Genomic DNA, 19,051 nt, shown 5'->3' on the forward strand with positions numbered 1-19,051 from the left:
AACAAAGCAGCTGATGTGCTGCTGCTGCTGCTCCTCCTCCTGATCAGTCACTGACAGCTCTACTTTGGGAGGAGGTTAGTCAGACAAGCCTCACTTAAACTCCGATGCAGAAGCTCCATTTCACAGGCATGAGAACTTTCACCATTCCCAGGGAAACTCGGCACTTTTCTCTAGGTGAGCATCAATTCATTTTCTGAAATAGGTGTGAAAACCAGCCAGCAGCAGCTCAATGCTCTGTAGGTGTGGGTCTCCCTAAATAGTGACATCTTGATTTCTGAACTTCTTTTAAGAAGTTGGAAATGGCTGGGATTAAATAGTGTACCGATAAATATGCTCTTGACCCCTAAAACATCAAACAGAGCTTCTTTTGAAATAACTCAGCTGGGTTTGTGTTCCTTATTTGAACTATAAGGGTGGGCAGCCAAAGTATTGAAATGGATGAATACTGTTAAGTGGACAACTTTATCCACGCGTATCAAAAGATGGAACTTCATGCATAATCTACCTGGATAGATTCCTGTTAAACTGAATGAAGCTTTGAATAGACATTGATGGGAGTGTGCTATAAAATCCTTATTTAGAAGATGACCTACCTGGGGTTTTATATTCGGAGGCAAGCATACATATTCCTAATGCTGCAATCATGGTTCGCACTCAGAGGAAAGTGGGCCTTTAAAGTGTTACTTTTTGCTTTGTATTTGATTTCATGTCATTGGAACTTTATTTTGTTCATTTTTGGGGTTTTAAAAATATGCTGCCTTGAACGCTCAGATTGAACAGAATGACAGGATGCTAAGTGACTAAGTGAGTGAGCAAGATGTCTGGTGTGTTAGAATTTCGGAATTCAAGGGAAGCTGAGTTACTTTGGAAAAATGTCCTCAGGCCTTTGCCAAACCTTAGGGGAAACATCAGAAGTTGTACAGCTACTGGGCCACACTCCCCAGCATGCCAACCAGAGCCACTGATAGAGCAACAGAAGAAGACACGGTTGGTAGAGCCTTAAGGAAGCTGAAACCTATTTCTCCACCCAATGAAAGGTCAAACATTGTTAAGAAGTCAATTTTGACTTAATAATGAAACTATTCAACAGCAGAACAGATAGTTCCCTGGAGCTATTTAAGCAAAGATGGGAACAGACTCGCAATGATTAAATCTGAATTAAGCAGATCATTTGGATCAAGAGATCTCTAGGGCAGAAAAATTATTTTTGCTCATAGCAGCAAAGTATAAGTTCAGATACTAACTCCCAGCCAATATTTTCTGACTATCTGAATTTTCCCTGCCTTAGCCATGAAAGCCAATTGGATGACTTTGGACCAGTCACTCTCCCTCTCTCAGCCCAACCCACCTCAAAGGGTTGTTGTTGTGAGGAAAATAGCAAGAGGAAGATGTGTTGGATAGGTTCATCATCTTGAGTTATAAGACGATATATATATATGCAGAAATACAAATAAAAATAAATATGTTTCTCCTTTTTTAAATTGTGCTATTTCTCTATGTCAGTTAAACAATCAAGTGGAAGGACTCTGCGTGTATGTACATGCAAATTCAATATTTATATCCATTTTAGATCTTGATGGAGATCTATGTTTGTCAACATTACTGCTCACATGTCAGATCTAAAATGTGTGTCAGTAATGGGTGTTTGTTTTGCCTGAGTTGTAGATATCACTGTAGAGCTGGTCCTCCTGCTCAGACAAATTCCTCAGGCAAAAGTCCACTTACTAAACTATTTTTTTTATATGATTCCTTTTTTTACCACAACACCCACGAGGGAGCTGAAGTAGTCATTTATTTGCAGTTTGTTCCATTGGACTGGAACAAATGTTTGCCAACTCAGTATTATAGGCTATATGCTATATATAGTTTTAAGCCATGCCTATCCTTTCAACTTAAAACTTCCCATTGTTTTCAACTCCTAAGAGCTGCTTCCAGATGTGACACATTTCCTATAAGAAAAATGCTTGCGTGCAGGAAATAGCGTGGAAATAATGCCAACCTTCTGCGGGTGAATATTTAATGTTTAACCCCTTATGCTAGTAACATTAATATGCATGCCATGGGACAGCAGATTCATAATGACTGTATGGTATGCATGCATTGTCACCATTTATATCATAAGCTATTAGCATGTCAAGTATAACAGAATCTTTGGTTTGGGTACTAAAAAAATTTCTGCAGTAAATAAACATCCCTTTAGAACTGTACAAAAGACACACATTGGTAGCATACAGGTAGTCCTCGACTTACAACAATTTGCTTAGTGACTGTTCAAAGTTACACAGCACTGAAAGAGTGACTTACGACAATTTTTTGTACTTATGACTATTGCAATATCCCCATGGTTATGTAATTTACATTTGGATGCTTGACAATCAATTCATGACGGTTGCAGTGTCCCGGGGTCATGTGATCCCCTTTGGCAACCTTCTGACAAGCAAAGTCAATGGGGAAACTAGAGTTGCTTAATAGTTGTGTTGCTAATTTAACAACTGCATTGATTCACTTAACAAATATAAAGCCCTAGTAAGACCACACCTGGCATACTGCCAATTTTGGTCACCATATCACAAAAAAGATGTTGAGAGTTTGGAAAAAATTCAGAGCAGAGCAACTAAGATGAGGAAAGGCCTGGTGACTAAAACATATGAAGAATGGCTGCAGGACTTGGGTTTGGCTAGTCTAAAGAAAAGAAGAAATAAGGGAGACATGATAGAAATATTCCAGTATCTGAGGGGTTGCCACAAAGAAGAGGGGGTCACATTATTCACCAAAGCACCAGAAGGAAGGATGAGAAACAATGGTTGGAAACTGATCAAAGAGAGAAGCAACCTGGAATTAAGGAGAAACTTCCTGACAGTGAAGACAATTAACCAGTGGAATAGCTTGTCCCCAGAAATCGTGGACGCTCCATCACTGGAGATTTTTAAAAAGAGGCTAGACAGACACTTGTCTGAGATGGTATAGGTTCTCCTGTTTGAGCAGGGGGCTGGACTAGAAGACCTCCAAGGTCCCTTCCAGCTCTATTCTATTCTAAATGTAGCAAGAAAACTTGTAAAATGGGTCAAAACTCATTTAACAAATGTCTTACTTAGCAACATAAATTTTGGGCTTAATTGTGGTTGTAAGCTAGGACTACCTGTGCATGCAAGGACCTTCCAAAAATTCTTGTTCATTTCACACATACACACAAACATCCTAACCTCCTTCTTTTTTACACATAGCATCCTATGACAATATAATCCCCTCAAAAATTTGTCCGCTGAAGTCAGTGGCTGGCAAACAGCAGTATATGGGAAATCCAAAATACAAGGATTTTTTAATTAATCAGAATTGCAGCCTTGAATAAAAAGGCTATCTTATCACTTTAAATGCTGACCATCTAGATGGGATCCTCTGTGAGTGAAGCCAGGATAATTGCCTATAAAATCTCTGTGTAGGTACAAGATCTCTGTAACTTAAACTCAGATGCTCAGAATGCAGACAGAAGGTCTGTTATCATGAAGCAGACAAATCAATTCCTTTACCTATTGAATTTCCTTTCCCCATCTTAAACAAATTCTGCCTGTCCATTAAAATATTTTAATGAGTTTATCTTCTTTAATATAAGCTACTGCTCAATAGCAATTGTGCCACTATGTATTAAAAATTTGACCAGCTATTTTGGCAGCTTTTTAGTATTTGTTGGTTTTGCTTTCCTAAAGAAAATGTTAAATTTCCATAGCTCTGTATCTCACTGCAGATATGGGGGTGCATCTTTGGGTTTCTCATTGATGTTTGCACAATTTCTAGTAAATGCAAATGGATTTTCCATTTACTTGTGCCTAAGCTCTATTAAAGAGCTTTTAAAGGTTAGTCATTTTTGATTAATCACCGATTTTAATTCTCTAAAGAACTAACTTCCAATGACAGAAAACCAACAATCCATCGATGGATATTTTTTATCATCCTAAGTATGGTGAAATATTTTCCTGGAAATGCTACAAGAGAAAATATGAAAGATTAAAAAATGAAGGAGCTGTCCAGCAAGGCAAAGTTTAGCAGCTGTACTTATTCTACTTCCAGGGTTATCAAAGTGCTGGTCTTCCGAAGCTTAGGATAGCAAAATTGTTTCATTAAAATTGGACATAGCTTCAAGGGGATTGAGTATCTTAAAGCCCTGTTCTTTAAAAAGCTAAATATTATGTGTACAACATCTGTAAATTCTCTTTCTCTTTCTTCCAGCAAAACATAATTGTGCGTGCATGCTCATGTGGTCTGAGTACTTCATACACATTGTAAAGCACATCTTCTGAATGCTTAGCAGAGCCCTACCAAATTCCATATCTATATCATCTATATCTATATATCTGCAGTATATCTGTATATCTATAACTGTCTATATCTAGATATGCTATTGCTTATAATTAATTAACAATATTTTAGAAAACTATAATTTTCACATTTTAAAACTACTAGATTATCCATTTGTATTATATCTTTTCATTCTTTTTTCATGTTCTCTCTTGTAATTGTTTATGATTTTTTTCAAAATGTTCAGTTAAAAAAAATTGAACTTGGTTGCATTGGCACAAAAATCCAATAAATAAATTTATAGAAAACCTAACAGAAAATGGAACTTAACCCCCTTGGAATTTACTTTTGCTTCCCATTGAAAACAGGAGCTGGATCAGGACATGGGAGACCCAGTCTGGCCTTAGCCAGGGAAACTCAGTGTATGATTTTGGATCAGTCACATTCTTTCAGCTCAGCCTACTACATAAGGTTGTTGTGAAGAAAAAAAGTAGAAGGAATCCAGCGTAGAATATAATGGGCTGCAAAAGAAAAGGCTAGATATGAAGCATAAAAGTATTGTTTAGAAAGACATCTGGCAAAATATTGGTAATAATTAATACAGTACTTCTGATGGATCATAATTACTGTTATGAGTAGTCTGTTTTCTCCGGATATCTGGGTTTCCCGTTGAGTGATTGAACGAGAAGGAAAAGAGGCACATTATGCCAGAAAAAAGCAAGATTTTTTAAAAAGAAAATAATTATGTGCAATTTTTGTCTTCATAAGACATGGATCATATCTTTCAGCCATTTTATCTCAAACATGAAAGAGAATGTTTGAGCACTTTTAATGCTAAAATACTGCAGTGCCCTAACATTTGCAAAGAATGTGAGTAATTGACAGTATTTTAATAATATCAGGAAACTTCCAGATATCTGGCTGAACACTAATTTTGCCCCTAGGTGATCTGCAGGAAACAGAAAGCTGCAGTTGAGAACCTCTGGTGTGATTTAGTAGAATTCTTGCTAATGCTCTTACACGCTGAGTAAATTTCAGGATTAGTCAATGTAATTGCACACTCTGTTTTTTTCTGAAACAGTATACAATTTTGAGGCTGTAGAAGGTAGTGACCCTAAAAGTTTAGCAACAAGTATGCATATATCTGCACTCTCACTCTCACACATGCATACATGCATGCGCACACAGACACATAACGCACATAAAGAAATAAGTGAAGATTCCATTACATAAATTTCTGTCTCCAAAGACCTAAGCTTTTCAGGGTTTTGCTGAATTTGAAATGTTACACTATATTAAAATATGTGTATTATGAGTGAGCATCAAAAATGTTTTTGTTCTGGAATCCATCCTTTTGGACAAAGGCACTAAACAGCTCATACATTAGAAACTCTTCATTGGTTATTCAAAGTTTTGCAAAAGATGCTGTGATTTGTAAGATATACAAGTTCATAGGAAAATCAGTCAGAAAAAAGAAAGGGACCTGATGATGTTGGTTTTTTTTTTAGATAAGACCATATTCAAGGCAAGTGAAATCTCAAGAAGATTAAGGAAAAGGTTTGAGGGAGGTTTTCTGTCTGCTGTTTTTTGCATATCTAAGATGCTTCCAAACTCATTGCCATTTCTATGTTGAATATAGCAAAATAGAAATACTGCACATGGTGGCACATGTATTACTTATGGCCTGTGTTTAATGCCGCACACTCTAAGAGCTGCCTTTGAAAACAATTAAACAATTTTAATTGTCTGAATTGAACCAGGATGCCTAATTGATTGCCCATAATTCCTGATATTTAATCCTAGTGTGCTGCTGCTACCAGCAGGTAACTTGTGACCATCAAAAGTAGATATGTAATTTTCCTGAACAGACTGCATGTATTGACAAAAGTGTTCAGTCACAGTTCCTGATTAATAAATTGGGAATAATGCCAAGACCTTCCAGAAGTATTGCATGGACAAACACAGTAACAATTCTTTTCTATAGTGAGAGCTAAAATATTGTACGTTTTGATCAGCTGTAGTCCCAGTCCTATTTGTTGAGACAGAATTAGCAGGTGGTATGTACTTAAAGAGCTGTTCTTTTTGCGTGTTTACTAACTAGCTATATTTGGATATAATCCAAGGTTCGTATTGCAAATTGCCAGCAGGCTTAAATCTATAAGAATAGAAACAACTGAGGAAATTATTGAGTTAAGCCGCACAATAGCATTTGAGTCCAGAGTAAACAGACTGAAGGGAGCTTATATTGATTCATGCATTGTCACATGATAGATTAAAAAGGACAAGGTACAGTCAATATATTTGGTTAAAATGCCCATCACTATATAAGATATAGGCACAGAGTTAGTTCAAATTAAATATGACATTTGTGGGAACTAGCTCTTAGGTAATGATTTACTCAAAATTTTATAACAACACATGATGTCATATGTCGTTGTTGGAGTAAACCATCACAATTATATTCTGTTTTATTTGTATAATTCTATTTTATGCAGATCAGTAATAGTGAGTTTTTTCATATTTTTCAAAGGAGAGAGAAAAGAGCTATAGCATCACCTATATTGGATTTAACATTTACCAACAGGAAGTACGGTAAGTTAAAGTGTAATGGTAGGGACCTTTGGAGAGCATGACCATGTAATCCTAGAACCCACCACTTTGGAGGTAAGAAAACTAAAGAAAGATTTCAGGAGATCTGACTTCAACAAGTAAAGAAAAAAAGTAAGAAAGATTCCCCAGGTGGAATCATATAAGAGCAAAAAAGTTCAAGAGAGCTGCAAGATTCTGAAAAATTAGATAGTCAAGATCCATCAATACTAAAGGGAAAAAAGGAAGGTGCTTGATAAAATGGTTTGTTTGTACCAAGAGCCTTCTGAAGAACTGAGAAACAAAAAGGACATTTAAAAAAAATGTAGAAAGTGGAATATAACAAAAACAGAATATCAGGAAAGGCACAGATCTGCATGGATGGGATCAGAAGAGCTAAGGTCAGTAGGAATTGAGGGTTTCTATGAATGCCAAAAGAAACAAAAAGTATTCTTTGGGTATCTCTAGAACAAAAAGAAGCAACAATATGGGGAGGGGAAGAGAAAGGCAGGCCTAAACAGTGAGGAATTGGTAAGAGAACACTTGGTAGCTTTGACCAGATGTATCACATCCCAGGGATTAAAGTAACTGGCCATGTCACATGTGAGCCAGTAATTGAAATATTTGAGAAATCCTGAAGCTACGACTATGTGCCAAAGGACTAAGAAAGAGCCAAAGTTTTCACAACATTTTTAAAAAGTGGAGAAAACTACAGACAACTGTCAGCTTGGGATATGGGAAAATCTTGGGAAAACATAATTAATCACTTTATTTGCAAGCACTTAGAAATAAACAGGGTATCAAAAGGCAGTATGGATCCATTAAAACAGATCAAGCCAGATAAATCTTATTGCTTTTGTGGGAAGAATCCAGAGAAAGAAATATTTTGGGAAATATTAAAAAGGCAGAATATATTTCCCCAAAGGATTTTAAAAGCAGAAACAACCCCCCTCCCCAAGTCTCTCTGCCCGAAACAGAAACCAGGTCTGCAGAAATGCAGATGTGATAATCTTGTCAGAAAGATTTGAGTCAGGAAGCTGGGATTAGAAAGAAAGGTCCCTAGAATCAACAATCCCTCACACCAAAAAATTCAACAGTCATCAGCCACAGCCCCAGGGAAGCAGGATATGACATTTGGGACATAATAGGATTAACCCACCACTATCAGAATACCAGAAGGAACAACTCCAAACAAAAGCCCAAGAAGGTATAAAAACCCATTCCCTACTAGATGTGGTCTCTTGTTTTCCAGAGCCATCTGTCTGTCTGGCTCTCCTCTTCAATAAACTACAACCTTCTTTCTAAAGCAGTCGCCATGTTGTTTATTCCCAGCTTGGACTGGACGCTGATAAAGATTTTTCCTTCAACACGTTATTTGATGATACGACCAAATTAGTGCATCAAGGTAATGCTGTGGATGTACAGAAAGTCCTAGGGTTCTGATGGCGATTAGGACCAGAATTTTTGCCATAGCTAAGCAATGTGGTTGTAAAACTCTCTCATCTGACCAACGTCACTTAGCAATGACAATGCAGACAGTCCTGATTGCCGTTGTATCCCCAAGATGGGTAGGGCACTAAGCAAGAAGTGGTAAAGTCCCGAGCAAGCAGTTCAGAGATGCTTTTTTTCCAGGAGGCAACTGGATTTTCTTGTGTTTCTTTTGAAGATGTTTCACTTCTCATCCAAGAAGCTTCTTCAGCTCTGATAGTGGGGAGTGGAATGATTTATTTTGCTTGCAAACAGATGGTCATTTGCATTCCTTTAGAGAGTCATTGGAACTATTTGGAAGTTTACCTGTGTCCCCAGGGTCACCTGAGTAGTGCAAATGTGTGTGGAGCCTTCTTGGCTGCAGGATGTTTTCTGCCCTTTGTCCCTTCATTGTTGAAAACAGGCACAAGCTGTTGGGGATGAGCCTGTGCTGTCTGAATTCCAAACTGAAGTTCAAATGATTGTATTTTCTGGAAATCCATTCATACTCTCTCACCATTCAAAGGGTGTTCATCCCAAAGTGCATAGCTAAATGTCTATGGAGATTCTCAGTCATCCATCCAGATGTCAAACTGCCAGTCCGTGGGCTGGATGCGTCACACCGAAACCGTGCTCACCCCGTTGCCAGCAATGGGGAAAAAGTCACGATATGTTGCGTGACATGATGTCACGAGTTTGACATGCCTGCCCTAGACAGTCCAGGGATGCCACAAAATACTGCTCATCAGTGCTTGAGATTTTACTGTCTGAGGTATTAAGTTTGAATATTGAAAGATGAAACCATAGTGATAACTGGATGTACTGTATATCTTCTGTTATAAAAAGTTTAGACACTTGAAATATTTGTATAACCTATAGTCCTGATGTTTTACGCTTCTTGCAGTGCTGACTTGAAATATCTGTATTGTGCTTTCTCTGTTGTATAATTTGCTTGTGTAATTTTCAAGCTGCTTATATTAAAATAAGTTTAATGTGAGGTAACTTGTTGTTCCTATTCTCTCTGCTTGAGGTGGTTCAGCTGTTGTTGGCTGTAGCCCAGTTCTCTTTTTAGTTGGTTTCCTGTTTAACATTGGTTATTTAATTGCATGTTGGGAGTTCAGCAGTCAGTGTTTGAGCCTGTGCCTGGTAACATTCTGGTTTTGTTTAAAATAACTTGTATAAATATAATATAAGCCCCACTTGGTTTCGACTAAAACTCGTATTTGGCAAAATCAACAACAGGCTTGGGGGAAGAATAAAAAAATATTTAATAGCTAGGAGAATAATTGTATTTATCTCTCATTTTTACGACGACTTATGAGGATAGGTTATAGCGACAGGTCAACTAGAACTCTAGCTATGTAATGCTCCATTAAAGCTACATAGCAACTGGGTCATGGTTAACAATGATTTCCATTATATTAACTTCTGGTGATAATCAATTTATTGAAAAACTATTCACTGGAATAAATGCTCTCTTTCTTTATCATTGTGCTTAGTCTTGTTTTCCACATCTGCTCTTTGGGATCATATATAAACCTTTAGCCTGTACTAGTCTATTGATCCATACAGAAACATCAATAATTTCAAACATTTTTATAGATTTCTCAGAAATTAAACTTCGTAGATTCTGCTGAAATAAGATGTATGCTGTCACGTTATTCACTTTCATTTTATTGGTTTGGCATTATTTATGTGGTATCATACCATAGAGTTCCTGAAATATTATACTCAGCAAGGTTTTAATTGTCAGCCAGTCAGTTACAATCAACAGGAGCCTTTATATTAAACTTTGTTACATATGAATTGCATATTTTAGATTTAATAGGAAATGAGTTTTGGTTGCATTCAAGATTTAGCCATTGTGATTTTAGAAAAGGAAAATACATTATTAATGGAATCATTAATGGGGAACTGTACCCTAAATGTATGTAATGTTCCTACATCTTTTAGATGAAAAAGCTGTTTTATAAATTATAGCCATACCTTTCATATGAATATGCTCTTTGATTAAAAGGAAACCAAGCAGACACAGAAATTCCAAGCGTAAATAAGTTCAGGCCTCTACTTGATGTAGTGAGTAATAAATGTCCTCTTTAAGGGGGAAATTGTGCATTGATGAGTAATTAGCCTATTGTTTATGTCTCATTTAAATATATCTGTTTAAAATGGCAATTTTCAGAGTAAACCTGTGCACAATTTTCCCCTTAAAGAGGACACATATTACTCACTAATGTATTATTGCTGTGCTACCCGGTATTCAAATACCAACTACCATACAATATAAGTTCTTCATATGTCTGAAAAGGTTTCATTTTTAAAAAAAAATGTAAAAAGTTTAAGATAAACAGCATTTGGAAAATTGGAAAGGAAATTCTGAAGCCAAAAAAAAAAAAACCCACCTCTCCTCTGCACTCTGGTCCGTTCTCTTTTCTAGGATACAGACATAGTAGACAAATCAAGGCATGTTGTGATCTCAGACAAAATGTTTGCCCTAACAATCAAATTAAAATCCGGTGAGAGGCTAAACCAGGCAAAGGTGAACTGTGAATACAGTACTGAAAAATCCCTGTCAATATAGTTGCCAGACGGGATCTGAGATTGGATATACATCTTTACCCAGGCATGGGCTTTAGCACATATGCTGAAGAGTCCTTCAATTCCTCCCCTCCTAGGTAGGCAAACTGTTGTTTTTTTTGTTTTAAAAAGAAAAGGGCAACAAAAGTAGTACTCTGGGAAAACGGCAAAATGTAGCTGTACTTCAGCTGTTAAAGCAAATGGAGTGTATGGTCTCCCCAACAGCTCTGATAATTGGTTAGAATTATTGCCATTATTGTCAGGGAAGGTCCAGGAAAAAGAAGCAGAGAATTTTGCTTTCAAATTTGACAAAATTGCATGCATTTCTATAAACCAGGTTTCACATATAATATGTTAAAAAAAGCTTTATTTTGTTCATCTTTTATGAGATTAATTGATTTCCAGAAGGGGGAAGGAAGATCTCAAATTTTAAATAGACACGTATAAGCTACAGGTTAGGGTCAACCAGATAAGTTGTTATTATTTCTCTGATGTTTACCTTTTTCCTGCAAGTAAAGTCACACAAGTCACAAGAACCCTATATCTCCCATACACCAGACAGAGGGGGATATTTTTACATGAGTGACTTCTTGGAAGATACTGTAAGTATTAGTAGCAGGAACGATCAAAGGCAAGGAAACAAGGCCAGGGTTATGTAGAACAAGATGTCTTTTGGGAAGAGGTTTGAGATCGCCAGTCTTTTACTCTATTGGCTCAGCCACATTATGTTTTCTCTGAACTGGTGCCCTTCACATACCATTGAAATTATTGTAGCTGACCTACAACACATCAAAAGAATACCACACTGGGAAAAAGTCCCAGTATAGTATAGAAGTGAAATAACTACAATATTTTGGTATGATGTTTGTGAAACTTCATAGTAATCTGAATGCATTAATTTGTGATTTTAGACAATATCATTGACAAAAAATGAGAATGTTATGTCCTGTTGCCTCTCATGGTTGTTTCCTGACATTGAGATTTGGAAAAATAATACACAAGTATTGCCCTGCAGTCCAGTCTGTTAACAATAGAAACAATGTCCAGCCTTTTTATGTTCCTTTCCCTTTGAACCAATGCCTTGCTTATTTTTAAAAAAAGGTTTTCCCTTTTCCCCCTTGGAGGCTCTTTAGGGATTTTTTAAAGTTCACTAGGAAGATGTTAACTTCTACTGACCAAACTGAAGACATCAAAGTGGTCCTCTTTCTATAGCACACTTAACAACTGGGTTAATGGTATGTGTCTGCGGTAGAATTAGTTTGTTATGGGAACATCAAAAAGGGTCAGGTGACCTGACAAACTATATATACAAGTTCTTTATAGAATTAAGCAAATTCTACTCCTTTAGCCATGCCATGGGAACATCAAAACTCAGTCAATCTAATCCTCCAAGAAAAAGAGTTGGAATGGAAGAAGAACTTAAAAAACAACCCCTCATTATGGAATTCACTAAGAAGGCCTAGTAGTACAAAACCACTTCCCAATCCCTGATTAATAGCACCAATTCAGCCTAGTGCTGACTACTTAACCAACGGGGACAGGACTAGTGATGCAATGCAGTATTGCCAGTACTTCCTGATACAAAACGTCAGTATAGTTGGAGCAGGAATGTCTTGGATTAAGTGATCTCTGTTTCTGTTTCTGTGTCTCTCTCCCACCCCTGCCCCCCTCTGTGTTCATGTCAGTTATGACTCCTGATGACTGTTTGGACAAAGTCTGAGAGTCTAGCTCAAAGTTGCCCAGCTGGCTTCATGTTGAAAGCAAGACTAGGATACAGGGTCTTCCACTCTGTAGCCTAGTGGGCTAACCATCACACCAGACTGGCTATCTTATATAAGTGAATAGGAAGCACATTTTTTAACAAAGGAAAAATGTTTGATTCACTGAATGCAATTCTGTGCTAGCAGAACCATCAATAAGGGCATTTGATGGGGTTAGTGGCTGATTGGGATAAGTGGGTTTTGGGAACAGCGCCAATGATCCATCAACTCTTCCCCCGGCATATTTCCTACCTCCAGAAAATCATATTTGCCCCTTTCAAATATCGATGTTTTTTCACTGGAAACCTCAACCAAGTGTGAATGAGGGAGACAGAAACAATTTTTCCCCATGGGAGGAATTCTTTCTTACGCTTTCTGTGCACTTACACAGTATTCAGTTTTAGCAATTGAAATCTATCTAAAACTAGACAACAGCATCTGCATGAGAGCATTAAACTTCACATTTTTCCCTCCTCTGGGATTTATCCTTTCTTGACATTCTTGGAGCAGCTACATCCTGACATTTGTATTTGGACTGTTTACATTTTCTTTTTTCTTCACTCTTTCCCTCAGTATGGGCCCAAAGGCCTTTTGTAATGGAGGCTTAAGCCCAGTGCCCCCATGATCTACAGCCACTCTGAAAGGCATCTCCTCATCATACATCAACTTGCTAGCATGACAGCAACCCCCTTGAAAGCATTTGCCCAGGTTTACTACCAGACCATGTGGTAGTAAAGTTCCCATACCCAAAGACTGTTCCTTACTTTTCTCACTTGATATTTCCTCACAACCATCCCCACAGAGTAACCTTACAGAAGTTGTGAGGGTTTTTGTTGTTTGTTTTTGGCAAATCTGTAGCTAACTATAGTAAAATATGTGGACCTTGGAGAAAAAGTTAAGTTATTTTTGTTAGTATATGATTCATTTGGAGTTTGGGCTGCTATTAACATTCTTTGCTTTGGGCACCAGGTGAAGGGCTTGGATTTTTGACCTGTATTGAAAGTTAACAGCCATTAGACTGGCTGTGTTCCTGATGAACATCTGGTTTTATTTAATCCTTATATTACAGTGATTGCTGTTATAATCTTTGAAAGAATTATCTACTTTGTTACATTTATTGTTTCATCTTAGGCATTTTGTAGCTATCAACACATTTCAAATTCATTTATGAGTTGACAGGTTATAGATATGTTAATAGATTAAACAAACAATTATGTATTTTTAAAAGAGACTCCAGTAAATTAGGCAGAAACTTTGAATCCCAGAGAGTAATAACTAATAGCAAAATCCTTGTACTTTGAAGGACTCATTTTGGAGGTGGCTAGTAAATTAGTAGAAGATCCAACCTCCATCCTGTGTTATTTATTTATTTATTTATTTATTTATTTATTTATTTATTTAGATTTAATTTAATTTAATTTAATTTAATTTAATTTGTATACCGCCCTTCTCCCGAAGGACTCAGGGCGGTGAACAGGGCAATAAATACTAAAATACAAAAGTACAAAAATTAAGAAGAGATTAAACCATGATGCCCAATAAAACAGATAAATACATAAAAACATAATAAAATCCCAAAACCCATCAGACCAGGCCGGCTTGTTCAAACAAATAGGTCTTTAGATCACGTCGGAAGGAGCGAAGGTCGGGGGCCATCCGGAGCTCTACCGGTAAACGGTTCCACAGATCAGGAACGCCCTCCCCCTGGGGGCCACCAGTCGACACTCTCTGACCGGTGGCACCCTGAGGAGGCCCTCTCTGTGGGAGCGGACTGGGCGGAGGGAAGTTGACGCTGGCAGCAGGTGCTCCCTAAGGTACTCCGGACCCATGCCATGTAGGGCTTTAAAGGTCATTATCAGCACCTTGAATCTCACCCGGAAGACAACTGGTGTACATATTGATTATTGGCTTTATTAATGTTTTAATTTTGATGCCCAATGATTTAATCTTTTGATACTTTGTTTTATATTATTAAGAAAACACTGTAATCCACCCAGAATTGCTTGATAGTAAGATAGGTAACATATACAATTAATTAATTAATAAACAGTAATATACATAATAATAACTGGCACAATTATATATAGTATATCTCAGAAATCTCCAGTAAAAGAACTATAGCATACAAGCCATCAAAATCACTGCAAAGCATTTTAAGTAAAACCACAGATCATGGACCAAAGATAGAGCAGGAGTTATTTACAAAATGAAATGCATGAATTGTGAACATCAAATAACAGAACAAATTCAGGAGTATGATGAGTAGTTCAGACGTGTCAAACACAAGGCCCGGGGGCCAAATCCGGCCCACGAAATGGTTTCATGTGGCCCGTGAAGCCATCCTGGAAACAGTGAGGGAATGGCCCCCAGTGCCTTGGCCCTGGCCCAGAGACCCTCCTTCTGCCAGAGACCCTCAGATCTGTCCCACTCCTGCCCAGGCCCCCATAGGCACCCTTGATGCAAACGATGTAGAGCTGGCCATGCCCACCCAGTAGGCCATACACACTCTAGCCACGCCCACCCAGTAGGCCACGCCCACCCTGGCCATACCCACCCGGCCCCCTGAGGGCAACTGCAATGCTGATGCGGCCCTCAATGAAATTGAGTTTGACACCCCTGAGTTAGAAGATACGACAGAATCTCATTAATTTCATTGTGCACAGACAAGTTCAACTATACAGTAAATTTGCCTCAGAAATAACTGAAACTCTAATTTGGGCCAAGTACAAGAATGCATAAAAATTCCTAATAGACTGGCACTCTAATAAATTATCAACCAACAAACACATAAACCTAGACCCAACCACTGACTATTTCAATAAAATAGCCAAAATTCAATTTGATAAGATGTTAAAAACATAAAATCACCACATCCCTTATCGTACAATTATTAGCCAACACTCAGATAAAGAAAAGGAGACAACCTATCAGTGAAGCAAAAACTAGACAATGAAGTATTAATTACATAGAAAACAAAAACACCTAACAGTAGAACCCACCCAATCATATATAAGTCCAGTAGGACAAGTACCGGTAAATATATATTTCACACCTAATCAGAAGACCTCAGTTCTCCAAGATCATAGTACTGAATATGTTACCAAGATAGACAGTGAAACATCTGCAAAAATAAAAACAGTCAGAACTCTTACAGTTTCATTCAAATCCTGAACTAAATATATTCTCCACAATGGTATCTGAACATTTGTGTTATATTTAAAAAGGCAGTGATATCCTTGGTTGAGCTCAGCTCCTAATGACTTTATCCGTGTACTTTTCTGGGGTCACATTTTAAAAGTTGCTTGCCACTATCTTCTTCCAAGAAGTTTTTTGTAACTTAATGAAGAACTCTTAGAATTCCCAGGGTTTCATCCAAGTATCAAGCAGGTAGTATACAGACTAAGTTTCTATAATACAGTAACAATATGCTAGTGAATTACAATTTAGCCTGATGTGGCATGTACTGTAAATTTGGTCACTATAACTTATTGCTCAGTATCAATGACCAAGTTGACTTTATGTAGAATCAATTCCACTGTTGATCATTATTTCCTGTTTTTTTAATTATGGGTAGTTGTTCCAGGTTTGTATATTGTTTTTAACTTGTATTTATTGGATTGTTCTCAAATACTTTGGTCACCTAATGAGAAGGAAGGACTCACTGGAGAAGAGCCTAATGCTGGGAAAGATTGAGGGCAATAGAAGAAGGGGACGACAGAGAATGAGGTTGCTGGATGGAGTCACTGAAGCAGTAGGCGTGAGCATAAATGGACCCCAGAAGATGGTAGAGGACAGGAAGGCCTGGAGGAACATTGTCCATGGCGTTGCGATGGTTGGACACGACTTCGCAACTAACAACAATTGGATTGTTTTTAATTTGTTGTGAGCTACCCAGAGTTGCTTAGATGAGATGGGCCACCATACAAGTAGAATAACAGAACTCTAGTATTTGTTCCTCAAAGTCTGCCTCTATGGAAATTTCCCTTCATATCCCCACAACTATCCTACAACCAAACTTGATTGAGATAGAAAATTAATCTGGGGACACCCAGTGAGTCCCATGGCTAGGACTCTCAGATTTGGTCTGCAAATACTAATGATAAGACAGCAAAGAGAGCTTTTTGTTGCCATTTAGTGAGCATCACATCTTGGAACCCCTGTTCTGATAGCCTTACTATGGATAAGGGTGAACGTATACTCTATCTTTCTAGTCTTAGGCCGCCACTCTGTCCCTCCTCCCCTCAGCACAAAGTGACAAAACAGGTTTAATTAAGTAAACTTAATCACAAGTGAGGATATTATGAGTTGTTCAATAAACCATTACTTGCTATATGGGGCCGGTCACTAAATTCAAGAATTTTAGGTATTGGAGTATCGCCTTTGTGTTCCTGAATTACGAAAAAAACTGATTTATTGTTGAATTTAATAAGGATTGTTTTATGACTTTTTTTTCCTTGCAGGTGATTACAAGTACTGATAATGATATAAAGCAAATATAGAAATAGTGAAATGGCAGAATAAAGAATACCTCCACTGAGCTAGCAGACTGAAGAACATGGAGAGTCTTCCAGAAGAGGTGATGGTCAATAACACTCAGAACTGCATCACTGATCATAGCATACATCAGATGTTATCACCTGTGATATACATACTTGTCTTTGTAGTAGGACTCCCAGCCAATTGTCTCTCATTGTACTATGCGTACTTGCAAGTTAAGGTCAAGAATGAACTAGGAATATACCTTTGCAATCTAACCATAGCAGATCTACTTTACATTTTCTCTCTACCTTTTTGGCTGCAGTATGTTTTGCAGCATGACAACTGGACTTACAATGAACTCGTATGCAAAATTTGTGGCATCCTCCTTTATGAAAACATTTATATCAGTGTGGGTTTTCTCTGCTGTATCTCCATTGACCGTTACCTTGCAGTGGTGCATCCTTTTCGTTTCCAACAGTGTCGTACAATGAAGGCTGCTGTGGTGGTGAGCACTGTCATCTGGACTAAAGAAATTGTGACTTGTTGCGTGGTTTTTAGACATGGAGAAGTGAGTAAAGACTCGGAGAGCCATGTAGTGTGCTTTGAGCATTATCCCATAAAAAGCTGGGAACATAACATAAACTTTTACCGTTTTACAGCTGGTTTCCTATTTCCATTTTGCCTCCTTATTTTTTCCTACTATGGAATTCTACGTGTTGTCCGGAAGAGTCACGGTACTCAGAAAAAGAGGAAAATTCAAATTAAACGCCTAGTTTCAAGCACAATCTTAATTTTCTTAATTTGCTTTGGACCATATCATGTTCTTTTGTTAATACGCAGCCTATTTGAGAACAGCTGTGAATTTGCTGCCAGAATCTTTAACGTCTATCATATTTCTCTTTTGTTGACCACTTTTAATTGTGTTGCAGATCCCATACTATATTGCTTTTCAAGTGAAAATACCTACCAGGATTTTGCCAAAATAGGAAGATCTTGTTTAAAATGCCTAAGATGTATTTCAACAGAAAAGAATGAGTCCTATCCATTAAATACTCCAGTAACCATGAAAAAGGACAGTGAACAAGATGATCTGAACACAGGATTTATTAAATGAACTCTATGTTATTCTTAAAATAGAAGAAGTACGACAGTCTTTCTCACCCAAATAGTGATATAAACTCTCTATGTGTGGATTTGCTCACTTCACTTTTTTACATCTAAGTATAGATATGAGAATCATTACAGCCTGTAAAATGGTTCATAATTTAAAAATACAGTTAAATCTGCTATACTGGCATTCTTTCCATGTGGGGAGTTCCTTGCTTCCTTTAAAAAAATCAGCTTCATTCAATTCAGAACTTCACCCCAATGTGTTAGTTATGCAAAATATATTTGAAGTTTATAAGCTATTCAGATGCATACTCTTTGGATAAAAATAATATTCTATATTTAAATATTGTATTCTTGGAAAGTAGATGTCAAAACATATTTTTATAATCACGTGTTAAGTCTACCAACTAGCGTGTGTCACAGGGTCTGAAATTATTCAAATCCCTTCTACCATAAGAGGTTTACATATTGTGCTAAGCAGCTGGTATTTTTTTCGAAAACTAGCCATACCAATTTTTATTCCAGCATCTTGTGAAAACCAAGCTTATGCGGCTGGTTTATAGTTAGGAGTGTCATGCAAATCACACAACTAGGTTAATTTTTAATAATCCACAACTAAGTCAATTATTAGTAGCCTAATATAAACATAATACAGTGTATTTGATTTCAGCTCAGTATATTATATGAATACACATACAATACTGTGGTTTATTCCTGACCAATACTGGAACTCAAGTCAACTGAAGCTTACTTAAAAACTACCTTAAACAAATAATGCC

At 37.3% G+C, this 19,051-nt stretch overlaps 1 protein-coding gene across 1 annotated transcript; it reads left to right on the forward strand.

Moving 5' to 3' along the window:
• The first annotated feature begins 151 nt into the window (after positions 1-151).
• On the forward strand, positions 152-19,051 carry GPR68 (G protein-coupled receptor 68). Its single transcript, XM_083349643.1, has 2 exons — positions 152-174; positions 17,144-19,051. The coding sequence occupies exon 2, from the start codon at positions 17,239-17,241 to the stop codon at positions 18,274-18,276; it is 1,038 nt and encodes a 345-aa protein (XP_083205769.1). The 5' UTR covers positions 152-174; positions 17,144-17,238; the 3' UTR covers positions 18,277-19,051.

The sequence above is a fragment of the Vipera ursinii genome (assembly GCF_947247035.1).
Source record: "Vipera ursinii genome assembly, chromosome: 1".
Taxonomy (NCBI): domain Eukaryota; kingdom Metazoa; phylum Chordata; class Lepidosauria; order Squamata; family Viperidae; genus Vipera; species Vipera ursinii.

What these genes read in the sequence shown, in the direction of transcription:
- GPR68 (XM_083349643.1), top strand. Translation starts at nt 17,239, where the DNA reads ATGGAGAGTCTTCCAGAAGAGGTGATGGTCAATAACACTCAGAACTGC.